This window comes from Grammomys surdaster, unplaced genomic scaffold (genome assembly GCF_004785775.1).
Source record: "Grammomys surdaster isolate TR1022 unplaced genomic scaffold, NIH_TR_1.0 297806, whole genome shotgun sequence".
NCBI lineage: Eukaryota > Metazoa > Chordata > Mammalia > Rodentia > Muridae > Grammomys > Grammomys surdaster.
This window is the reverse complement of record NW_021625638.1, coordinates 6,565-29,530: the sequence shown is the minus strand read 5'-3', so window position 1 is coordinate 29,530 and position 22,966 is coordinate 6,565. Positions and strand designations below refer to the sequence as shown.

Below are 22,966 nucleotides of genomic sequence, written 5' to 3'. Positions count from 1 at the left end.
ACTAGGGATGGCACTTCATGACTCCTTCCCCACATGTGCTTGAACTTTGAGCTTACAATTCTTTGATATTTTTCTCCTAAAAAATATTTATGATTTCTAAACATAGAACTATAAAATTGTGAGTAGGAAAAAAATCTATTTTTATGTATGCAAGCATAATCTGTGGGTATTCCACCCACAGATAACTAACCAAGAGCAAATAAACAAGAGGGAGAGCCAAGGCCTCTCTGCAGGAGTGAGAAGTAACCACTACAGGGCTCCAGATCCTACAGAGAGGTGATGTGTTCAAGGTTAGGATTTGATTTGGTCTCTTCGATAACCCATTAATTTCAGCATTATCTTCCTATTCACCTCTTCCTCCTATCATGATTAAGAATATCACCAGTTTGGGAAATAAAATTCTTTGGTTTAAATATTTTCCCAAAGCTGGATTCCCCTCAAGACAGATGAATCTATGGTAAGGTAAAGAGAAGATCAGTTGCTGAAAACATTTGGAGATTCAATTTTATATTTAGTCAAAATTCAATAATTAACATAGGAGAGCAACTAAAGGTCATTGAACTTTCATCTATCTTTTGGGCAAATTTTTGTTAACTTTATAACTCTGTTGAGGATAAGATCCACAGTCTATCACTGTATGGACATCTGTAAAATCTGACACTTTGTCTTCCAGAGTGAGTATAGAAGTTGTTTAGTATCCATGGCATTTTCTCCTGTATGATGAGAAGATATTAACCTGATGGAAGTCCACCCATGTAACTCAGACAAAATGCTCTACACAAGTCTTAGGACAACACACTGATGGTTCCTTCAGTGTCAGGAGAGTTTAGTGATTTCTTAGTGTTTTTCATGTGCAAAGCATCCTCCAAGGGATACTGGTGGTATCTGAGGAAATGGTCCCTGAGTTTGGGATGTGTTGATGACGTGTGGAAAGGGACATTCATCAGGTTCATTGTCACAAGTAACTTTCTCAAGAAAGCATGGAATGATATTTAAAACAACCCAAAATATAGTTTAAAGTCAAACAGTGCAGAAAAATAGTTAAGGCAGTGAGTGTCTCAAGCCAGAACACAGTGAAGCTAGTACTGTGGTCCTCCCTTATCCCACCCATTTTACCCCATCCTAATGCCTTTATCCAACCCCAGCCGCCTCCAAGGCCCCTGCTACTCCATCCCCATGTACATCTTCAGGGGGTGATCTTCCCAGGAAGGATAGCAGGCCAGATCTTTAGCCACCTCCTTCTGGATAGGCCAGCCCCAGGCTTCAAAGAAAGGAACCAGGTTCTTCTGCACTTTTTCAGAGAACAACTTCAGCCATATGTTCATCTTGCTCTCGTTGTCTTCAGGGATGTGAGAAATGGTTTGGTATTCAGCAAAAAGACTGATGAATGGCTCCCACCCAAAGGCCTCCTGGAGCTGGAAAGAGAAAGAAAGGGAAGAATGTGGTATTGAATTTGCAAAAGTGACTGTTGTCCCAAATTTGCTGTCACAGGTATATCTGACTATCAGTGATTACTTCCTACCATCAGCTTCAAATTCATTGTTTGCCCCACCCCTGGGCCTGTCTCCAAATAAATGCTATCTCACTGGATTCTGATAGTGCCTAGCCATCAATCTCGTAAAGTTGTTCTCAGGAACACTAATGTATAAAAAAAGGTTAATAAATTACAGTGACTATTACTAGCCTTATTTTAAAAAATGTCTTACCCAGATCATAAGAGCTCTCCCCAGCCTGACTGAGTTAAGTTACTCATTGAGAAAATATCTCATTCACTTTACAAAAATCAGTGCAGGGGAAAATTAGAGGGTAGCAGCCTAAGAAGCTAAGGTTTGCTGTCAACTCCTGATTCTCAGCTCTAAATCTATCATTTAAGAGTTTCACTTTTGGACATGGTGGTTAAATTCTTTATGATTTATGAGCTCCTGTGACCAGTGAGTTATATAGACACTCTGCATAGGTTTGCAGTAGAAAGTCTACCAGGTCTGATAAGGACAGGAGCTTTGATGACTTGACATGTAAGTTGAAAGCACATCGTTGGGAGGCTGCAGAGAGAAATGCTTATCCTCAGGAAGGGAACTAATCTTGGGACATCATTGTTCTCCTATTGGTTGGTCATTATTTATTCAAACAATGCTTCTGCTTCTATTGGAGTAGTCAAAAGCCTAAGACGTTTGTAAGTAGATTTATTTCCTACAATAGGTATGTATAATGCAGATGCCCTGTAGATATATCCTTGTCATTATAAGAAGCTGTTAATAGTCACCCGTAATATAATAAAGCAATGGTAATTCCTGAACAGTTATTGAGAGATGACAGATGATGCCAGTGAGAGCCAGACTGGTGACAGTCTCAGTGATAGCTGATGCAGAGCCTTCCCTCTACATCAAAGTCAGGACTGCCCAGATGCACATGCTATGCAATTTCTCAGAATACTCTCCACTTTCATGTATATTCCAAAATCTTGGATCAGGGAGTGGGATAGGTGTCACTCTGATCATACAAGTACATACTCTGAGAAGTAGCACCAGTGAGCCACACCCAGCAGTGGTGGTTGTGGTGGTCTTAGGTTTGTGGGAGTCCTGTTGGAGTTGGAAAACGCTCGGGGGGCAGGCTACTATATGACTGAGGAGTCTGCTATCACTATCTCCTTGAATTTGTGCTTAGTACCTGCAGATATGTCTCCAGTGCTGTCCAGACATTCCAGTCATTCAGGGGTGCTCCCTTCTGAAGGTGTGCTTTAATTCTCTTTTCTCTTTCTTCAGGTTTCAGTTCAGGGTGGGCCTGAGCCCTGGGAATCCCCAGGACTTTCTCATGAACGAAGACTGACCAGAGATTGCAGGTGGCCTCGGTGGTATGTGGGGGGAACTCCCAACCACTGCGTTGCTGATTGTGGCCCAGCTCATGGATGGGTCCCCACAGGCCCTTACTTCTTATGTTTGTCAAACTTATTAGCTCCTGCACGGACTCCTCTTGACACATGATGGGGTATCCTGAATGCATCCAGCCTGGGGATACAAAGAAAGAGACAGAACATGAGAACAGGGTCTGCTTCAACTTTCTTTTTCCACCCCTTTCCCAGCTGAGCTCCTACAACCCTGGTTATATCCAGTGATTCCAGAATATCTGAGCTGTTTGGAAAGCACATGGCTTTCCTCTAGTATTGACTCCTTCCCAGATTCTCCCATCTGAGCCTTGGCCTTGTCCTCACTCTGACCCTAAAGGGTGAGAAAATCCCTTACATAACTGTCCTTCTTGGAATTTGATGCTTTGTTTTCAAGAGTTTTCATTTCCATTTCAATGCCCTATGTCTGGACTAGAGAAGCTAGGGTAATCTCACTTTTCCCCCACAATTCTCATTGCTAACCAGATTTGCCTGGCATATGTAGAGATTGTTTTGTAGGTAAGAGTTTATCTTCCTTATATGAGACTCAGGACTCTGAATGTTTTCCCAACATTTATGTATCTTCTTGGCAAAGGCCTTGGTACTAGTACCTACCACAGAAATCTATATTCACCCTCCCCTTTCATTTTTCAATTCTGACTTATATCTGAAGAGAATAGTCCATTTTGAATATTCTTTTTGAGAAGATCTTCACAGACACTGGTGACCTCTCAGCACAGAGTTTCTGGAGGTGATTACTGACTTAGGTAACTGCATCATGGAAGATGTTAGTGATTTGCCTTTTATTTGTAACTGTTTTTCACTTCCATCATGGTCCATGATTTTATGCTTCCCCCTTGTACGTTAATAATGTAATCATGATTTACAACTCTTGTAAAGTAAAAAACAGATAAAGTAATAACAAAATGAACTTTGATCATGAGAACTCCCCTGAAGCACCCACCAGCTGATATCTGAACATCTGCAACAATTCTCTCAGGTATTTTGAAAGGGAAGGGCTGGGCTGCGAGCCTGGCCACAGCCCGCATAATCTCATCCCAGAGTTGGAGCAGAGGTTCTGGATCCTCCAGAATCTTGAGGCTTGCAGTTGGCACTGTCAGGATGACATTGTCTGTGGCCAGCTCTCCCCAGGGGCCTAGGTCCTTCTGGATGCAGCTTTTCCACTCCTCCAGTGATGTTTTACCTAGAAATACATAGCATGGAACAGTCACCCATTTCTGTTTGAGGAGAGAGGTGGGTGAATTTGCTATGAGGAGAGGGTTGGGAAGACAGACAGAGACAGAGAGAGGAATTACAGAAGAGGCATTGATATAACCTGCAATAGGCTGCGGGTAAAGGACAAGTCATTAGATCCCTCTGTTGTACCCAACATCTTCATAGACACAGGGTGATCCACCTCCTACCTGAAGACTAATGTTGACTAGTTCTGTTTTTGTTCTCTTTACTAATTCTTGTTATTAACAACCCTACAGTCACCGAGACACCCACAGCTCAATTTGTTCTCAATGCCCAGTGTACTCACCTAGCTTATAGTATGGAGCAGGCACTGCCTTCATGAAGGTAATAGATACAGGGCCAAGTTGACAGCCTTTGGGTACAATGATGTACAGGAGACCACCCCAGAGGCAGGAGACTGACTGTTGGGTTTTGTTCATACAGCACTGGTAAGTTACCACAGGGGCTCGAAACAGCTGTTTGGTCTGGCTAAGGTCATCAGTGTGACATCCAATCTGTACCTGGACAGACAATTTCATCACAAGAAGTCAAGTACAGCACTCAAGAAGCATGCAGGACTTTGTGAGGAGCTTGTAGAGGGTCGTGATTATATCTGAAATCCTAACGTCTCCCTTCTGTGAAGGATGCATACAATGTATAAAACTGTAGCACTGCAAAGCCTTCTGTACTTCCCAGTATGTTTAATTAATTTTTAGGAGTGTAAAACAGTCCAACAATGGATTTCCTTTTGATATGAGTGAGTGGGCTGATCACCAGGCATAGCTGATTAGGGACTCATGGAATCTCATTACCAGCCAGAATCCTGGAATCTTACATGAGACTTAAACAGTGGGTGGCTCTGATGTTTTAAGTGCGGCATTGCATCCCATTCTACTCTTTGTGAACAGATACATGTCCATCCAGATGCTACAGCATCAAGCCAGGAGGCAGAGAACTCATTCTCTCCTCTCAACCTTACCTGCTCTTTCTAGAGTCATGGGGTTGCCTTTTTGCCTTTGTCTGATTGAATAGATAAATGAGAGAGAGCCCCTAATAAGCTGGTGGTGATTGTGGATGCCTTGAATCTCAGCACTTGGGAGGCAGAGTTCGAGGTTAGCCTGATCTAAAGAACAAGGGCTGCACAGAGAAACCCTGTCTCAAATTAAAAATTCCTAATTGTAGTAGAAAGTGGTGCTCAGAACGAAAGGTGAAGAGGTAAAACTCAGGCCTCTGCTACGAGGAAAACTGGTGAGTGCTGGTCTATAAGGTCACTGATCTTCCTTATCTATCTGGTTGGTAAGATTGTCACACATGGAAATTAGGTTTAGGAAAGGGTTTGAGTCACTAGTAGCTTCAACTTTCTGCTGTTCCATCTAGAAGAGGGGCAGAATAAGCTTCCCCTGATTTCCTGCTGGACAAACTCAATAGGAGAGATATGAACACCTGTGTGGTGTGGAAGACACTTGCCTGTGCTTGGGGAGGTGCTGGTTCTGGATGGCTTGCCTTACCTTCAGGCCAGCAGAGGCAGTAGCTTCAGAGACAGAGATCTCTGTGCTTTGTCCTTTCAGGAGGTAGAGCCCAGTGCTCATCCAGACATCACTGTCACCTGACAGAGAAGTCATAAAGGAGACTGAGTTCTTTGTTCTTACATGGCTTGATTCTACTTGGAGCCTTCCACACATTCAACTTTCCTTCCATGAACTTCAAGTCATTCATCCATACTTCCTGGACCCATTCATCCCTGGCTTAACAAAGCACAACCCTGGCTCCCACTGTCTAAGAAAGACCTATTAAAGCATGGAGCTAGCCTTCCTGAGGACCAGAACCTGGAAGGAAGTTAGACAAATTCACCTTATCCCAGGCCAGGAATACTCTGGGCATTCTCTGCTCACTCCATACCTGGGTTGGTTCCATTGATCTCCACAGTAATGGGGTTTTCCGAGGAGCTGAGATTGGAGGAGCAGGTCTGAGTATCAAGGTTGTGAACTATCTCAGAGCAATCAGTTCCAGAATGTACCAGCTCTGTGGCTAGATGGAGTAGTGCAGCCTCACAGGAGTGACTGGACACTGGATTTTTCTTGCTCACAGCTGGGATGCCTGCCTGTCGAAGGATCTTCCTCAGGATCCGGCGCACAGATAAATAAGCAGGAACTCCCTGTGCAGGAATCTGAAGAAAGCCTGCCCCATCTACTCCCAACTTTCTCAAATACTTCTTTTCCAAGTTCCCACCTTTGTGGTTCAACATAGCCTGGAACTCAGATAGAGCCCTTCGAAAGTGGTAGTTCCTTATATCTATAGGAAGGAGAGGGAAACAGCCTGGGTCGATAGTCTGAGGCAAAATGCTGAGGCCGAAGGTGTTGAGGATGATATTCCCAGGGAAACTACCCAAAGCAGAGATGCCTGGGTTCTGCGAAGCCCACCACCAGGACTGACCACCAATGAGCAATCCTCCACCCTCTGCTACAAACTCCTGTATTTTCTTGGCATCCTGGTCACTATAAGCTACACAGCAGTAGACACCCATGTCATTGGTCAAATGGGGCTCCAGGCTGCATTTCAGGCCATGCTTCAACAATAGGGAATTCAGACTCTTGAGACTTTTGTTCACCCCAATAGTAGCTCTCTGGTCTCTGGACAGCCAACGTATAGCATTCAGCAAAAAGGGTTCCATCTTAGGAGCCCCGAGTATGGCCTCATGTGCAGCCAACACCACACGGCCACGACCATAGTGGGCAGCTGCTAGGAAGCAGCTAAGGAAGGAGTTATCGAGCCCCACAGGGAAGGCCAGGGAGCCGTGCACCAATAGTTGTGAGGGGACACCCCCAGTCCTGATGTCCAACATACAGATCCCATCCAGAAGTTGCTCCTGGTCATGCCTGAACTCCTCCCAACACCTGGGGAAAAGATGAGAGAGATGAAGAGGATGTAGTCAGCTAGTAGGCCACCCATTACAGCTCACTGAGTGAAGAAAAATGACATGGTTTGTATCAATCTTCTGTTTCTTACTCATACTCTTTTGGAATTTAATAATGTATGTCTTATCAGTCTAATGATTTTTTTTACCATCTCACAATTCATCACATATCATTGTTCATATTTGCTCTTGCTTAGCAACAAAGAAAACACTGGTGCTTCTTATACTTGAGGTTTTCATAGATTTGAAGAGAGAGCTAATGATTGTGTTCATATATACTAAAATCCACATTCTCCAAATGAAACTTTCCAAGAATTCTTGATTAGTCAGCCAAGTGAATATTATGTCTCAAGTTTCATGTCTTAAAAATTATTAAAGCATATAAACAAAGCTGTAAAACCCAACAGTCTGATAGAGCACTCCTACTATGCCTCTGCTGTTGTGGGTCTTCAGATTTAAGACCATAGAATTATCACACAAGTCTCCCCACAGGCTTGTTTAGAAATGAACAAGTCACAAATAAAAAAAAATTGTTTTTGCTTCTACTGATTTATATAGATAGCCATATATCTTTTAGAAATTTCACCTAGGGCAGATGAAATAGCTCAGAGGATAAATGTGCTTTTACCAGGACTGGTGACCTGAGTTTAGTACCTGGGATCCATGTAGTGGAAGGAAACAAGCAACTCCTGGAAGTCCTCTGACCATGGCATGTGTACCCACCCACACCCACATCCATGCATCTCTCTCTCTCTCTCTCTCTCTCTCTCTCTCTCTCTCTCTCTCTCCCACCTCTCTCTCACACACACACACATACACACACGAACATCACACAATCCTCTGTAAATAAGTGTAAAAAGAAATTTAAAATCCTTACTTAAATACGATAGGAGTATTTATTACTCTTTACTGAGATATGGTCAACATAAAAATAAATTCTTATAAGATTTTGTATTTCAGGAATAAAAAAACAATTTCTATAGGAGATGGATTAAATACACCATGCTAACCTTATAAACAAGTCAGTAGTTAGATAGTATTGGAAAGGCTTAATGGGATGTAGAAATTAGACCCCCAAGAGACTGAGTCAATTTCATAAAAATGCTAAAAATCCAGAAATTATAAAATATTGAATTTGTTTATGTTTGACTGCTTATCTGAATGTACACCTTCGAGCCAGAAGAGGGCATCAGATCCCATTATAGACAATTGTGAGCCACTGTGTAATTGCTGGGACATGGATGGTATGTACTCACTGATAAGTGGCTATTAGCCAAAATGTATAGAATACTCATGATACATCCCACAGACCCTAAGAAATTAGCAAGAAGGAAGGCCCAATTGGGGATGCCTAAATGCTACTTAGAAGGGGAAGCAAAAGAATCATAGGAGGCAGAGGGAGAGAGGGACATGGGTGGGAGAGGGGAAGGGGAGGGGAAAGGGGGAGCAGGATCAGTTATGTTGTGTGTTTGGGGGGAGACAGGAGAGAAACCAAGAGGGCCAGGAGAATGAATGGAAATATGGAGCTGTGGGGGTGAGGGGCTGGAGGGTGCATGGTAGAGGGAACCCCTAAGAAAGTCACAGAGACCTGGAATGGGGAGGCTCCCAGGACTCAATGTGGATGACCATAGCTGAAATGCCCAACACTGAACATATGGAAGCTGAAGAGACCACCTCCAGGAGTCAGACAAAACCTCCTGTGGAGGGATAGAGACATCAACCTACCTACAAAATCTTCAGCCCAAAATTGCTCCTGTCTAAAAGAAATGCAGGGAGAAAAACGGAGCAGAGACTGAAGGAATGGTGGACCAGTTATGGTCCCAACTTGCGAGTCATCCAATGGGCAGGCACCAATCCCTAACACTATTACTGATGCTATGTTGTTCTTACAGACAGGAGCCTAGCATGGGTGTCCTCTGAATGACTCTTCCAGTAGCTGACTGAGATGAATGCAGATACTTACAGCTAAGCATTGGACTGAAGTTGGTGACCCCAATATAAGAGTTAGGGGAAGGACTGAAGGAACTAAAGGGGTTGGAAACCCCAAAGGAAGACAAACAATCTCAACTATCTTGGGTCCCTGGGAGATCCCAGAGACTGAGCCACCAACCAAACAGCATACACGGGTTGGTTTGTGGACCTTGGCAGAAGAGAGCTGCCTAGTCTGGCCTAACTGGAAGAGGATGAGCCTAATTCTGTAGAGATGCAATGCCCCAGGTGAGGGTATACCTGGGGAGAAGGCACCCTCTCAGAGGTGAAGAGTGGGGAAAAAACTCTGTGAAGGAGGACCAGGAAGGGGGCAGCATTTGGGATATAAATGGATAAAATAGTTAATTATTAAAAAAACAAAGAAACCAACCAAACAAGCAAACAAAAAAATCCAAAACCAAAAATCAAAAAATGAAACAAAACAAAACAAAAACCCTGAAACATGATACAGACATTTTCCGAGGTGTATGATCTTGTAGGCTAGAGATGTTAGCAAGTGACCCAGTAATTATCATGGAGACAGTGCTGGGTGACATGTCCAGGAATTGGAGAAGTATGGTAAAGTGAAACTCTAAGATTGCTCTGTTTTAATAAGGCTGGGAGAGGGTTCCTGTGATCAGGGTGGTGGTGTTGAATTTGTATAAGGAGAATTTGCATCATAAGAGATGGAGGCCTATGTTAGAAAAAACAACTTGAAAGTCAAGTCTTCGAAATTAATTGCTTAGTTTTTTTTTTAAATAACCAGATTTCCAAACACCTAGCTATCTTAATTTCTTAATAAAACAAGACATTTAATGCCACATGTTGTGTTATTTGTATTGCTAGAGAGTGACAAATTATTTTAAAGATATGAATTGTGCCATGGAGTGATTACACTGTCCTCTTTTTTCCTCCCTCAAAGTACAAAACTGTGAAATTCTGCATATTCAACAAAAGGAAATAATTACATACTTATGGAAATTTAGGACCTTATATTGTGACTGAAAATTCTCATTAATGAGATTCTTTTCAAACATCAAATTATTTTAAAACAGAACGTAAAGTAAGAGCATGTAATGACTCTCACAATTGGATGCACAGTGTGGAAAGACGGATGTGACACTTTGTGAGTCACATTAATAAAATCTATGAACATTCCAGCACCTTAATTTTCGCATTGCTTTTCCTTTGTATTTTTTAAGTAATAAAAACTAGCAATGTGAAAAATTATTTTCACAACAGTCATCTCTGTCAAGGTTTAAATACCATTGCTGAGAATAATGTGTAGGATTTAACAGGTATTCAACAACCTATTATGAACTAAGTAAGAGGTACTGTTTACTGGAGAAAGGGAAAACTAAACACATTCATTTTTGTTGTTGTTGTTCCTGTCATTGCTCTGGGCATCAGTCAGCACAAATAATGCCCGATGAGGTCAAATAACTTGCTCATGAACTCAAAGCAAAGCAAAGTGAAACACTGGGACCCAGCTCCAAGCCTATCTGCCTGAAGCCCCATGACTTTAGTTACATCTTTCTTGGCTATAGCAGAAATACTGTCAACAGATCAAGAGCTAGATAGTAACATACTTGTAAATGTAGCCTTCCCATCCCAGCATAAAATTATGGAAGCCCAGAGTCCAAAACTAAAATTGTAATACTTGTTGATCGTTAAGAGCTAACCACTGAACTGATCATAGGGTTCCCAATGGAGGAGTGAGAGAGGAGACTGAAAGAGCTGAAAGGGTTTGTGGCCCCATGGGAGAGCAACAATACCAACCAACCAGAGCTCCCAGGGTCTAAACCACCAGCCTGGGAGCACATAGTGAGGGACTCATGGCTCCAGCTGTATATGTAGGGGAGTATGGCCTTGTCAGGCATAGGTGGGAGAGGAGATCCTTGGTCCCATGAAGGAGTGTGGGGGAACTCGAGTGTGGGGATGTGGGAATGGGGAGGGTAAGTGGGGGCACATCCTCATAGAATCAGGAGGAGGAAGGATGGAATAGGGGTTCCTGGTCGATGGGAAATGGGATAAGGGGATAACATCTGAAATGTAAATAAAATATCCCATTAAAAAAAGGGCAAAAAGGAAAAAAAGAAATGAATTAGAAAATAACATATATGTAAAGTTATTTGTTAAAGGGAATTTATTTTTGCTTGCACAAGAAAGCTGACTGAGATCTAAACATGTTTCACTTTTATTTTTTCTCTAAAATTATAAAACAGTGTCTAATGTCATTTTTTTATTTCTACAAAGTATTTGTTATTATATTGGACTTAATTTAATTAAAAATTAATGTATATTTTAATGTTTTTAATTAAAATTCAAACATTTTTATGGACATATGTAAAATATGAGTATATGTAAAATATATGGTTTTTATATTAACAGAAATTATAATGGGGCACAGAGCTGAACAAAGAATTCTCAACTGAGGAGGCTCAAATGGTCGAGAAGCACCTAAAGAAGTGTTCAGCATCCCTAGTCATCAGGGCAGTGCAAATGAAAACAACACTGAGATTCCACCTCATACCAGTCAGAATGGCTAAGATCAAAAACACAGGTTACAGCAGATGTTGGTGAGGATGTGGAGAAAAGAGGAACACTCCTCCATTGTTGGTGGGATTGTAAGCTGGTATAACCACTATGGAAAGCAGTCTGGCGATACCTCAGAAAATTGAACATAGTGTTACCCGAGGACCCAGCTATATTACTCCTGGGCATATACCCAAAAGATGTTTCAACATACAACAGGGACACATGCTCCACTGTGTTCATAGCAGCCTTATTTATAATAGCCAGAAGGTGGAAAGAACCCAGATGTCCTTCAACAGAAGAATGGATGCAGAAAATGTGGTACATTTATACAATGGAGTACTACTTATCTATTAAAAACAATGAGTTCGTAAAATTCTTAGGAAAATGGATGGAGCTGGAAAATATCATCCTGAGTGAGGTGACCCAATCTCAAAAGAACACACATGATATGCACTCACTGATAAGTGGATGTTAGCCCAAAAGCCCACAATATCTAAGACACAATGCATAGACCACATTAAACTCAAGAAGAAGGAAGACCAAAGTGTGGTGCTTTGGTTCTTTTTAGAAGGAGGATCAAAAGATTCAACTAGAGCTCCCAAAGTCTCAACCTCCAGCCTGAGAGTATAAGGGAGGGACTCATGTCTCCACCTGTATAGGTAGTTGAGGGTGACCTTGTCAGACATCAGTGGAATTGGAGGGCCATGATTCCCTAGTGTTGGGGAATTCGAGAGCAGGGAGATGGGACTCAGAGGATGTTTGGAGCACACCCTCATAAAAATAGGAGGAAGGGGTACAGGATAAGGAGTTTTGGGGGAGATTCGGAGAGGAGATAACATTGAAAGGTAAATATGTCAAATATCCAATAAAAACAGATAAATGGTCTGGATAAAAAAAGCAACAACAAAAAAGAGAGTTTACTTATTTCAAGTTATTTTCAAAAGTTTCTAGGAGATGCTAATTGTCTAAGATCTTATTTTAAGCTCTCCACAAATGAATTTAAGTCTCTGTTTAATATTCTCAAGAGACATGTAAATACTAATTTCCTTCAACAATTAATCAACAAAAGAAGAGTAATCTCACAAAAAGTAGAAGTTATTATTAATTGATATGTTATATAGTCTGATTAGTTGTTGGCTGTTCTATAACAGTCCTTTGATAAAAAAGATTATTAATATAGATTTATATTTCTTAAAATAATGTCTTCATGACTCTTTGAGTGTGGAAGGGGCGGCTGCTGGCGCTTCTGCCCTGATTTTACAAGAACTCTGAAAAATTGGCTTTAAAAACAAAAGAGGGGGAACGGTACCCCCCCCCGAAGGTGTCCCCGAAATACTCTCCATAGTGCCTTGTTCACTTTTAACTCTCTAAAACTGAAAGCTCATGGCAAATCTACTGCTGACTGCCTCTGGCATCACTGAGACCAATAAAAACTATGCCCCAGCTATGTGGAAGGACCCTCTTACCCTTAAAGGGAATGGCCCAGATCTAGTTCTCCTATGGGGCCAAGGATTGATATGCCTGTTTGAAACCACAGAAGGCACAGCTAAATGGCTGCCAAAAAGATTAATGAAGTAAATAGATACCCCCCCAAAGCCAGGCCCAACCATAAATAAGATGAATAAAATTGACATCCAGGGAAGAGAAATCTCCCTGAGAATTCCCTTCTTTTTCCTTTCCAGGTAAAAATGAATCACTTGTGATGTCTGCTGTTAGAAGTTCTAATCCAGATGCTGGCCTCTGAACTTATATTACTCGGACCTTTGATGGGCCATTGACAAGAACATCAAACAGCTAGAGATTGATATCACTAATCTGAAGAAATCCCTCATTTCGCTGTCTGAAGAGACCTCCAAAAATTGCAAAGGACTTTATTGGACTTGATTTACTCTTTTACAATAGAAAAGACTGTACAGCTCTTGACTGTGTACAGCCCTTAAAGAAGAATATTGCCTTTACATAGACAAGGCAGGGATGGTTAAAGAGAACATGAAATAGGTCAGAGAAGGCCCTGAGAAAAGACAGAGAAAGATAGAGAAAAATGAGAGCTGGTACAAGAATTGGTTTGTCAGCCCTACTTCCTCCCATCTTGGGACCATTAATTGGGTTATTTTTTCTTACTTCTTTTGGTCCCTGGGCCTTAAATAGGCTGACTAACTTTGTGAAACAACAGATAAATAATTTGGTAGCAAAACCTATTCATATACATTAATATAAGTTAGCTATGGAGGACCAAGAGACTCAAGATGAGTTTGTTACTCTATCCAAAGTGATCCCAAAACCCATCTCCACCCAACCTAGAAGAAGGGACTTCTGCCCCTAGACCAAGCAGAGAGGGGCCACCCAGAACCCCCTCTGACTGGCGATCTGAATTCTTGCTTAGGCTGCGAGGCTAAGACTGCAAGGGAATATAAATAAAAGTTAAAAATATCTCTCTGGCTTCCCTGAGGGGCAAGCCTGACTGCATAGGGATTGATGCCAAAAGTATCCTCTCTCCAGGAAAAAGACACCGGTATGGGTATGTATATACATCATGGCTTCATATTGTACTCCATGTATGCACACCCATATATGCATATTAAGATAGAACAAGTTAAAGAATAAAAATCAACATAAATCGTGTTAGCCATCTTTTTGTCATTGCCTGAAGAAAATAATTTAAAAGAGGAAGTTCATTTTAGCCCAGGTCAGCTGGACCCATTGCTTTGGGGCTGTGCTGAGGCCCAGCTAGGAGCATGTTGTGATGCAAGCCTGCTCAATTCATGGATGCCTGGAAGCAGAAAGTATGCAAAGAAAGAAAAAAAGAGGGCAGGGAACTAGATACACCCTTCTAGGGAATGTCTCTAGTGTTCTACTACTGCCACTGGCAGTGGTCCATGCCCTAGTTTCTACAACTTCCCAAAAATGCCATCAAATTATGAATCTGTCAACCAATTAGCTCACTGATGAGGTCAGAGCTCTCATGAGCTAAAAGCCCAGATCGTCAATGCATACATCTGTGGGGGCCATGTCATACTAAAAGAACAACATGACAACAGGAAAAGGATGACATCTTACTATGATCAAGAAGCATTTTCCTGCTGTTAAGGGCTTTAATAAGATAAAGTTATTTAAAGTGTATTTTTAATATTGCAATTATAGAAAAATTGGTGAAGGCTTAAGTGTTTATAGTTGAAAAATAACCATTAACAGCTCACTCCAGTTATAAACTACCCATTATCACATTGTTTTGTTATTCCAATTTCATGATATTCTATTTTTATATTTCTACCTGCATAAGTACTAGTGTCAAAATTATACATAATTTTAATGGAATGGTGTGTCTTAATATTATTTACTGTATCATGAGCATTCTGCTTTCCTTTTAAGAGTGCTAAATGTATGATTTTTTTTAGTGGTCACATAATTATTCACTATAACTGTAGTATATACCATATATTCTTAAAGAGTCTTCTATTGGAGACAATAAGTGTCTTACTATATTTCACTTAATAGTGATAATATCACTAAGAAACATGTACTAAATATTTGCCTCATAGTTTACCTTCTGTCCCTACCCCATCTTTTTTCTTTTTCTGCAGTGAAGACGCTTCTTAATGAGGTTCCAGAACACCATTTCTGTCTCAGGAGCTAGTGTCTTAGGAACCCAACTTGCAATAGAGGTAGCATGGTAATGCTAACGAGACTAAACATTCACACCCCCTGTCAAAGAGCCATCCCAATTCCACGGACACAGCAAGGTTATAAAGATACATCTCTTGGGGTATTCACTGCAGCTCATCTGTAAAAATAACAGAAAAATTAAAAAAAAAACAAAAATTCAAATGTCTGTCACTAAGGAACTTAAGTATTTGATAGCCACACATGGAAGCACAAGAGAATATGCAGGGTATCTTGGTGTGGTGTTCTGTAGCCATACCCAGCTTGATAATACAGAATACTACTGAAAAAAGGAAGTGGAGAAAATGGAGTGTGCCACTACTTTCTTAAAGAAAGAGAAGGGCACTGACACATGTGAATATGTCTGCCTATGTGTATAAAGAAATAATGCAGTGTTAATGAATTTAAACGGGGAGGGAAGAGGGGGATTGAATGGGGGAGCAGACAGAATGTTTTAAATTTTATTCTCTCTCTCTCTCTCTCTCTTCCTGTGTGTGTGTGTGTGCATGTGTGTGTGCATGTGTGTGTGTGTGTGTGTGTGTGTGTGTGTATGTGTGTGTGTATAACTATATGGCACAGTTCTAAAAAGTTAAATAGCAAAGGCAAATAAACAAGAGACCAGAAGTTTCCAGTTACATAGTAGTCTAAGCACAAAAAGGGAAACCATACTAAAGGGTACCAAAAGACACTAACCTAACTTAATAATGTAATATATCCTAAGGAAAATACGCTATGAGGATGAGAGGAAATAATTGTTGCCATGGTTAATTACTAAGAAATGTTTGTTGCTATTTGAGTACCTTCTCCTGCTTCATCGTTCCTCTTTTCCCCCACTGACAGCACTTTTTTTTCTCTCTTTTTTTAAAAAATAATTTATTTATTTTTTCTCAACTCGTAATTCATTCACACAGGGGTTATAAACACAGAAAGGCAGGATGTGGGGAAGGGGATGACGCTGGAATGTGGGTGTTCAGGGGGAATATAAATGTCTTTCAGAACCGGGTAACAGCTGGGTGAAGGTTCAGGGGACAGTACACACTATGACTCTGCCTATGACTCACTTGTCCTTATCTAAGTTGGTATTGTCTGCCAAGGCTACCTGTTTACAGTCTGACAGCACTTTTTAAAGGATCTTTGAACACCAATTCCTGTCAGACTCAGCTTCCTGAGAAACCCAACCCGGAAAGGGGAAATCATTATCTCCATTTCTTTTCTTAGGAAACCCAATCTACAAAGCCAACTTGGCAATGCTAACTAAAACAATGCTACTTGCAGTGTTCCCGTCACTCATGGAGCCCACATCATTTTGCTGTCGATAGCATAGTTATTTGAGTTTTTGAAACTGTTGGGTGTATATTACGGTAAAGCAAGTAGTTAGTTATGATGGTGTCTTACAAAATGGGAGGGGAAAAATAAACAGATCTCAACAGGAGACTGTGGAGATTCAATAAAATCCATGCTATCCTGAATTCATATGAGATGTATCAGTATGAACTCTTTGGCATATATATTGATCCTAAGAGAGAGATATTTTCCTTAGTTTTGATCACTTGGAAGGTTTATAGATGCTGATCAACTTAGTATCAATAAACACGTCCCACAAAAGGACCAAAATCCATCTAGCAATCATGGATGCCAGCTCAGAGACAGAAAACATACTCGAGTGACCTGGAACCTCTCACAACAAACTCTATGGAAGCCTGGCAGTGATTGTACAAAGCCTTGGTGACACCCCTGTGGTTATGTTTTTAAGAGTTTGTGTCATTAGATATATATAGAATGCATCAGCACAATTATTTAAAAATAATCAGAGGTGAGGCTGTAGATGAAAGGGAAACCACTGAACCCCCAAACCATGGCCATAAAACAGGCTACAAGAAACCTGCTGTCCATGGAATTTGAGAGCCTAGACCTAGGAGGAGGCCAAAACAGGCAATGTGGCTTACCACTTCTGAGCACATAGCTGATTATGGGCCTGCTGCAGCTGGCCCCTCTCCCTCCCTACTCTCCGGTGTAAAAACTGACTCTTAGACTGAATGGCAAGTTTTCCTAGACCTTCCCAGACTGAGCCCTAGGGCTTGCAAGAGCTAAGCTCTCAGACCAATAAAGTCTGCTCTCACTCTTTTGAGATAGACCTGCTGTTCTTCCATTTTCTTCTGCTGACTTATTTCCATTTGTAGGTGAATAAGACTGACCATGAGTTGACTGTTCTCGGTGTTGGGTCACAACTGCCCAGAGACTATTGTATTGTTCTTTCTACTTTTGTGTATCCTTGAAGTTCCACAGAAAATGAAATATGATAACATAAAGTCACAAAAATTCAGATTGAGTAGCAGAGGTGGAACACGTAGGTGGGACACGTAGGTGGAGATGAAGAGAAACAGGTTTCCTTTGTTGAAAGAAGAGTTCTTTGAGGCAGCTGAGGCAACTGTGCTGCTGAGTCTCCATGTCGGATGGCATTTCTTAAAGGGACAGATCAATACTTTTTGGGATTTATGGATTCTGCTGAAAGGATTGCTGAGACTTGGAGACAGCCACAAGAAATTTGACAATAAGTCATCATGGCTATGCTCCAGTAAAACACCATAAACAAAATCAGGAGGGTAGCTCACAGGCCAGAGCTTGTCAGTTGGCTACAGAATTAAAGCCAGCTTAGAACAAATCAGGTCCACTTCTTTGTGCCTGATTACCCTGTCCAAAACCTTCTGTAAGGAAAAAAAATTCTCAGGTACCTTCTCTGGGGCTGATGATTGCAGGAAACTACTAACTGTTCACTGGCCTTGCCTTTCTTCTTTGCAGCAAGATTTTAATTTTTCAGTGATGATGACCATTTATAAATATCCTGAGATTCCTCAGTCCTTAAATTTTGACCACCTGATTAAATTTTGATCACTAACATATCAATAGAGATCCATTTCATGATCAAAACTACAAGAAAATAGATTATTTTATAGTTTTTTTGTTATTTTTTTTAATGATAGATTCAGATAGTGTGTCTGTGTCAGCAATCATTGCCTGGGTATAATTATAGAGCCCGGAGCAGCCCTGGCCATTTTTAACAACGGGTAAAAGTAACAATCCATCCCATGTGCAGTCACCAAAGGTAGATGGTGATGTGGAAGTCAGGAAGTGCATGCCGATAAGGGCCTGATATGGATGTACCCTCAGAGGCCTTCAAGAGTCTGACATATTCAGAGGCAGAGGCTCACAACTAGCCATTGAACTGATCATGGGGTTCTCAATGGAGGAGTTAGAGTGAGGACTGAAGGAGCTGAAAGGGTTTGTGGCACCATGAGGAGAGCAACAATACCAACCAACCACAGCTCCCAGGGTCCTAACCACCAGCCTGGGAGCACTTATGGAGGGATCCAGGACTTCAGCTGAATATGTAAGAGTGGATGGCCCTGCCGGGCACAGATGGAAGATGAGATCCTTGACCTCATGAAGGCTGGACGCCCCAGGGGGTGGGAAGTTTGAGGGTGGGGAAGTGGGAGTTGGGGGGGTAGGCTGGGGTTACATCCACAGAGAAGAAGGAGGAGGGGTAAGGGGATGGGGGGTTCCCGGGTGGGTGGGGGATGGGGTAAGGGGATAACATATGAAATGTAAATAAAATATCCAATAAAAAAAAAAAAGTAACAATCCACAGTGGAGACAGGAACATCATGGAGACACTGTCAAGATCCTGCACTGGCTACCTGGCTGTCATGCTTCAAATGAAAAAGAAAGTCAGAAACTGTTAGTCCACTGTGGTAAATTCTTTACTTCTGGAAAAAGAGCAATTGGTCTTCGTGCTCCCCTCCTGGTGAGGAAACCTTCACTCATGCATCTCCAACCACTCTGGCTTCCTCCATGTTCTTGGAATCTGCCAAGCTGGCTTCTGCTTAAGACTTTGGTTTTGCTCCTCTGAGTTGCTAGCACATCCCATTCAAGTGTCTCTTCAAATGCTACTTTCCAAGCTGTTCATTTGCACTCAGAGCCACTGTCTATATTCTGCCATCTTCTGTGTTGCATCTGCTACAGCTTGATTTCTATGCCTTCCATGAAGGGGTTAAAGAGCATTACTCTTCCCCTCATTCTGATTCCTTACAGCATGCTTTTCTCTCTTCTTGTGGCTCTTTTCAACATCTGATGGCGTTCTTATCTATTGATTTGCTTACCAGATTATTGATTTTTCCACTGATATGTAGTAGGCTTCATGGGAGCACACAATGTTTTCATTTCTGCTACATCCTCAGTGTCCAGCATAGGGCCAGGCCCAATTGCAGATGTTCAAATAGATACAGCAGTGTTTTCAGTTTATTTAGTGTTTATTTAGCATACTGATAAGCCCTCTAAACTTCAGGCATGTAGAAGCATAATAGCATATATGTGGAGCTTTTCTTTTAAGTGGATGATTACTTCTCCAAGGGAATGACTAGGGGAATCAGCTTCTCTTGGGCCTTGATGTACTTTAGTGACCATTTTAGTGACCAAGTTTTTGATTTGTAGAAGTTAGAAGACTGTAAAAACAATCATTTACATTGAAAATAGATACTAAGTGAAGACAGGATATCAGCACTATTTAAGAAGAGTTAGACTCTATAAATGGTTGGAATGGAACACTTACCTGATATGGAGTGGGATCTTGGGTACCTTCTTAGAGACCTTGAAGCGGTTTATATCCCCATAGACATCTGTGAAGTACACTCCAGCCACACTTGTCACCTGGTTCCCAGGGAAACTGAACAGCACCTTGTCACGGCCATGTTGACTGGCCCAATACCAGGCCTGGCCTCCAATGAGCAAGCCCCCACCACGCTTCACAAACTGGATCAGCTTCTCAGTCAAGGTGTCGTTGTAGGCATCAATGCAATAAACTCCCAGAGCTTCTCCAGGCTCAGGCTGAACCAATGCATTTATCCCAGAGTCACCTAGGATGTTAACTAATGGTGCTAAGGAAGAATGTACTGCAATGGGAGCCCCTGGGCAGGGGCAGAGCCAGCTCACTGCATTGAGGAGAAATGGAACCAAGCCAGCATGCATCAGGTAGCCCTCATGGGATACGACCACCAGGCGGCCTTGGCCATAGAAAGAGGCAGCAATGAGCACCTGACCCTTGTCATTCACCATCACTGGGAAGGCAGCCTCCCCAATAAGAAGGAGTTCACAGGGAGTGCATTCTTTAGGGAGATCCCAACTGGTCACTCCATTCATGAGGGCTTCAAAAGCAGCATCAGGAGTTGTTGCCATGGTTCTGCCCAGCTGCTGCAGAGGAAGCAGAGACTCAGGTTGGTTAAAACAGAATGAGGAAGCAGTAAGAAAGGCAATTAACTAAATGCTTTCGGTCCAGAAAATAGATTAGTTTCTCCCTTTGAGGATAAAGTGAAGCACAAAACAGACGAGGAATCCACTTTCATGACTTAATACATAAGAAATGTAAAGACAATAAATAAGTAGGCTTATAAATAAATACAACTGCAGCTGTTTCCAGTTGCCATCTGTTGATGAACTATGAACCAGCCACTGGGAAGACTGCTGTAGACTACATGCCAGGAAAGACCTGGTATGAATGTGGGCTTAAAGCTGAGATCTGAAATGGTGTGGGAGGAACATTTTCATATGAGGCACACCAGGGCAGCAGTAGAGTGAAGGGCAGAGAGGAACATGTCCTGAGGTAGATAAGGAGGTGCAGCTTCCAATAGGACCTGATGAATCAAATGCTGGGGTTGACTTGGTGTTTGTTTTATTCTTTCAGGCAAAAGAGTCACATGACCTGCTAGAAACAGCATTAGTTAGGTCATGGGACCTTTCAGAAAGTGCATCAATTCTGGCAGCTTTGCTTTCCTTGTTGGAAATGGCTTCCAAATGATCAAATCTGTCCTACTGGAAACACCCCTCCCCACCCCACCCCACCCAACCCCACCCCACCCCACCCCACTCCTTTTGATGTGTGGACAAAGTCTTTTCAAATTCTTCTGAAGCTTGGTATGTTGAGAGCTGAGCTTATTCCAGTATCCACTTCAGACTTTTCTCTCTCTGGACCAATCACTCAGGCCTGAGGACCATTGTTTGACAGATTAGACTATGTGTGGTATAAACACAGTGAGCAATGCAAGTGCTTCTCTCTCTTCCCTTTCTCCTTCCCTTGAGTGACATGGGGTGTAGCTGGTGATCTACACAACTTTGTTATTCCCACATCTGTGTAGCTCACCACAGGGGACCTCCTCCACCTTCACTCACATGATTGACAAGGCAACTCTACAATGGCTGTGAGCTGACATCCTAAGTTAGTTTCAGGTACTCGAGAGAGCTGTGGATACTTGCCCAGGGCCCCTTGAGGTGCATCCTAGGAGGATCCCTGGAAGAGTTGAGCTGTGTAGCAGTCAGATCTAGACAGCTAACACTCACCCTTGTTGGGTTTCTCCCTTCCATTTCTTTTGTTTCTCCCTATGTTCTTCACTTGGGTTTTCAGGGCTCTGTCACAAATAGCCTTCTGTGGAGAACCTGCACATATCAGACCCCAATGTCCCTCATATCTCCTTCGTTCATTCTGTTTGCATGAACTGTTAACAGCTCAGGTAGACCATTTCCTCTCACCTGTTCTCATAGGCCAGTCCTTTTAGCTCATGGCCATGACCAGGTTGAGCTGAGCTGGCCTGGGTGTGAGGAATGCATCCCCACCTTCCATATCCTTGAGGAAGAACTGTATAGAACCCTGTCACTTTTCAGCCACTCCTCTGTGAGGTGAAATGTTTCTTGGTGTTGGCATGTCTGTATGTGCCTCACCACCCCCACCTCATAGCACTGCTCCCAGGAAAGTGAACTGTGGGAAATTCTGCTTAGGGGTGGGAAAGGCAGCAGGTAGATCAGGAATCCCAAATTCAATGTCTCATTAAGTTCGTTTGAGAAGAAAATCCTCTCATTTTCTCCAAGTTTGGCAGGAAGAGCAAACAAACACAAACAGTCCCAGCACCCCGTAACTAAATGCGTTTTCATGCACGTGTGAGCACGCACATTTTTCAAAGTTGTGGCTCAAATTCAAAGAGCAAAGATAAAGGAGTTCTGAGTTAATTAGAAAACTGTACCAGTCAAATAAAACTAAAAGAAAAACAGACCTGTGAGAAGATACACTGACTGTCGGGAATGGCGTCCAGTAGCCTTCTGGCGCTTTAAGGATTTCCTTTCTGAGTCGCACAAGTGCCAAGACACTCAGCAGCACACTGGAAGAAACCAGGACAGAAAGCTCCCACAATGGGGTAGCTGCAATTGGATCTTAGCAGCAGAGTGGAGCGCTGTTTGAATAAAGGTGTTCTGTGGGCGGGGCCTCCAGGTGCGGAGCTGTGGAGAGCGGGGTCATTAGGCAAGCTTGCTCTCGGAGTGAATGGCTTTTTTGAGAGCAGATTTGCGTCTGGAGGGCGGAGCTTCTCAGGGGCGGACCTTTTCCAGGGCAGGGTTATCCAGGGAACAGGGCTGGTTATGAGCTGGGCTGTCCTATTGGATGAGCTACCCAGGGAACTGGTTAGTTGTTCCCTGTTCCCGAAGCGAAGCTCTCTATGAAGCTGGACTATTCCAGTATCTGGGAAGTCCGACCGCACTTGGAGTGATCCTCGTTCCACGTGATGCTAACCTCACCTTGAGTAGGGTAGCACAGACCAGCCTGATTCTGGACCCCACCCTATCTGGAGAGGGTAATCCCCGCGTAGCAGTTAACGGACCAAGAAGGAAAAACATCAAACTCCAAATCACGTTATTCAGATTTAGGGCGAACGTCACCTAACAGTTGGGCTGCC

The 22,966-nt window shown here is 42.4% G+C and overlaps 1 protein-coding gene across 1 annotated transcript; it reads right to left on the bottom strand.

Moving 5' to 3' along the window:
- Positions 1-584: 584 nt before the first annotated feature.
- On the bottom strand, positions 585-22,388 carry LOC114616130 (TRPM8 channel-associated factor 2). Its single transcript, XM_028761649.1, has 8 exons — positions 22,292-22,388; positions 19,804-20,441; positions 6,017-7,011; positions 5,626-5,723; positions 4,425-4,638; positions 3,846-4,085; positions 2,668-3,005; positions 585-1,415 (listed from the first exon to the last, which is right to left on the bottom strand). Exons 2-8 carry the CDS (start codon positions 20,424-20,426, stop codon positions 1,164-1,166), a joined length of 2,760 nt encoding a protein of 919 aa, XP_028617482.1. The 5' UTR covers positions 20,427-20,441; positions 22,292-22,388; the 3' UTR covers positions 585-1,163.
- Between the last annotated feature and the right edge of the window lie 578 nt (positions 22,389-22,966).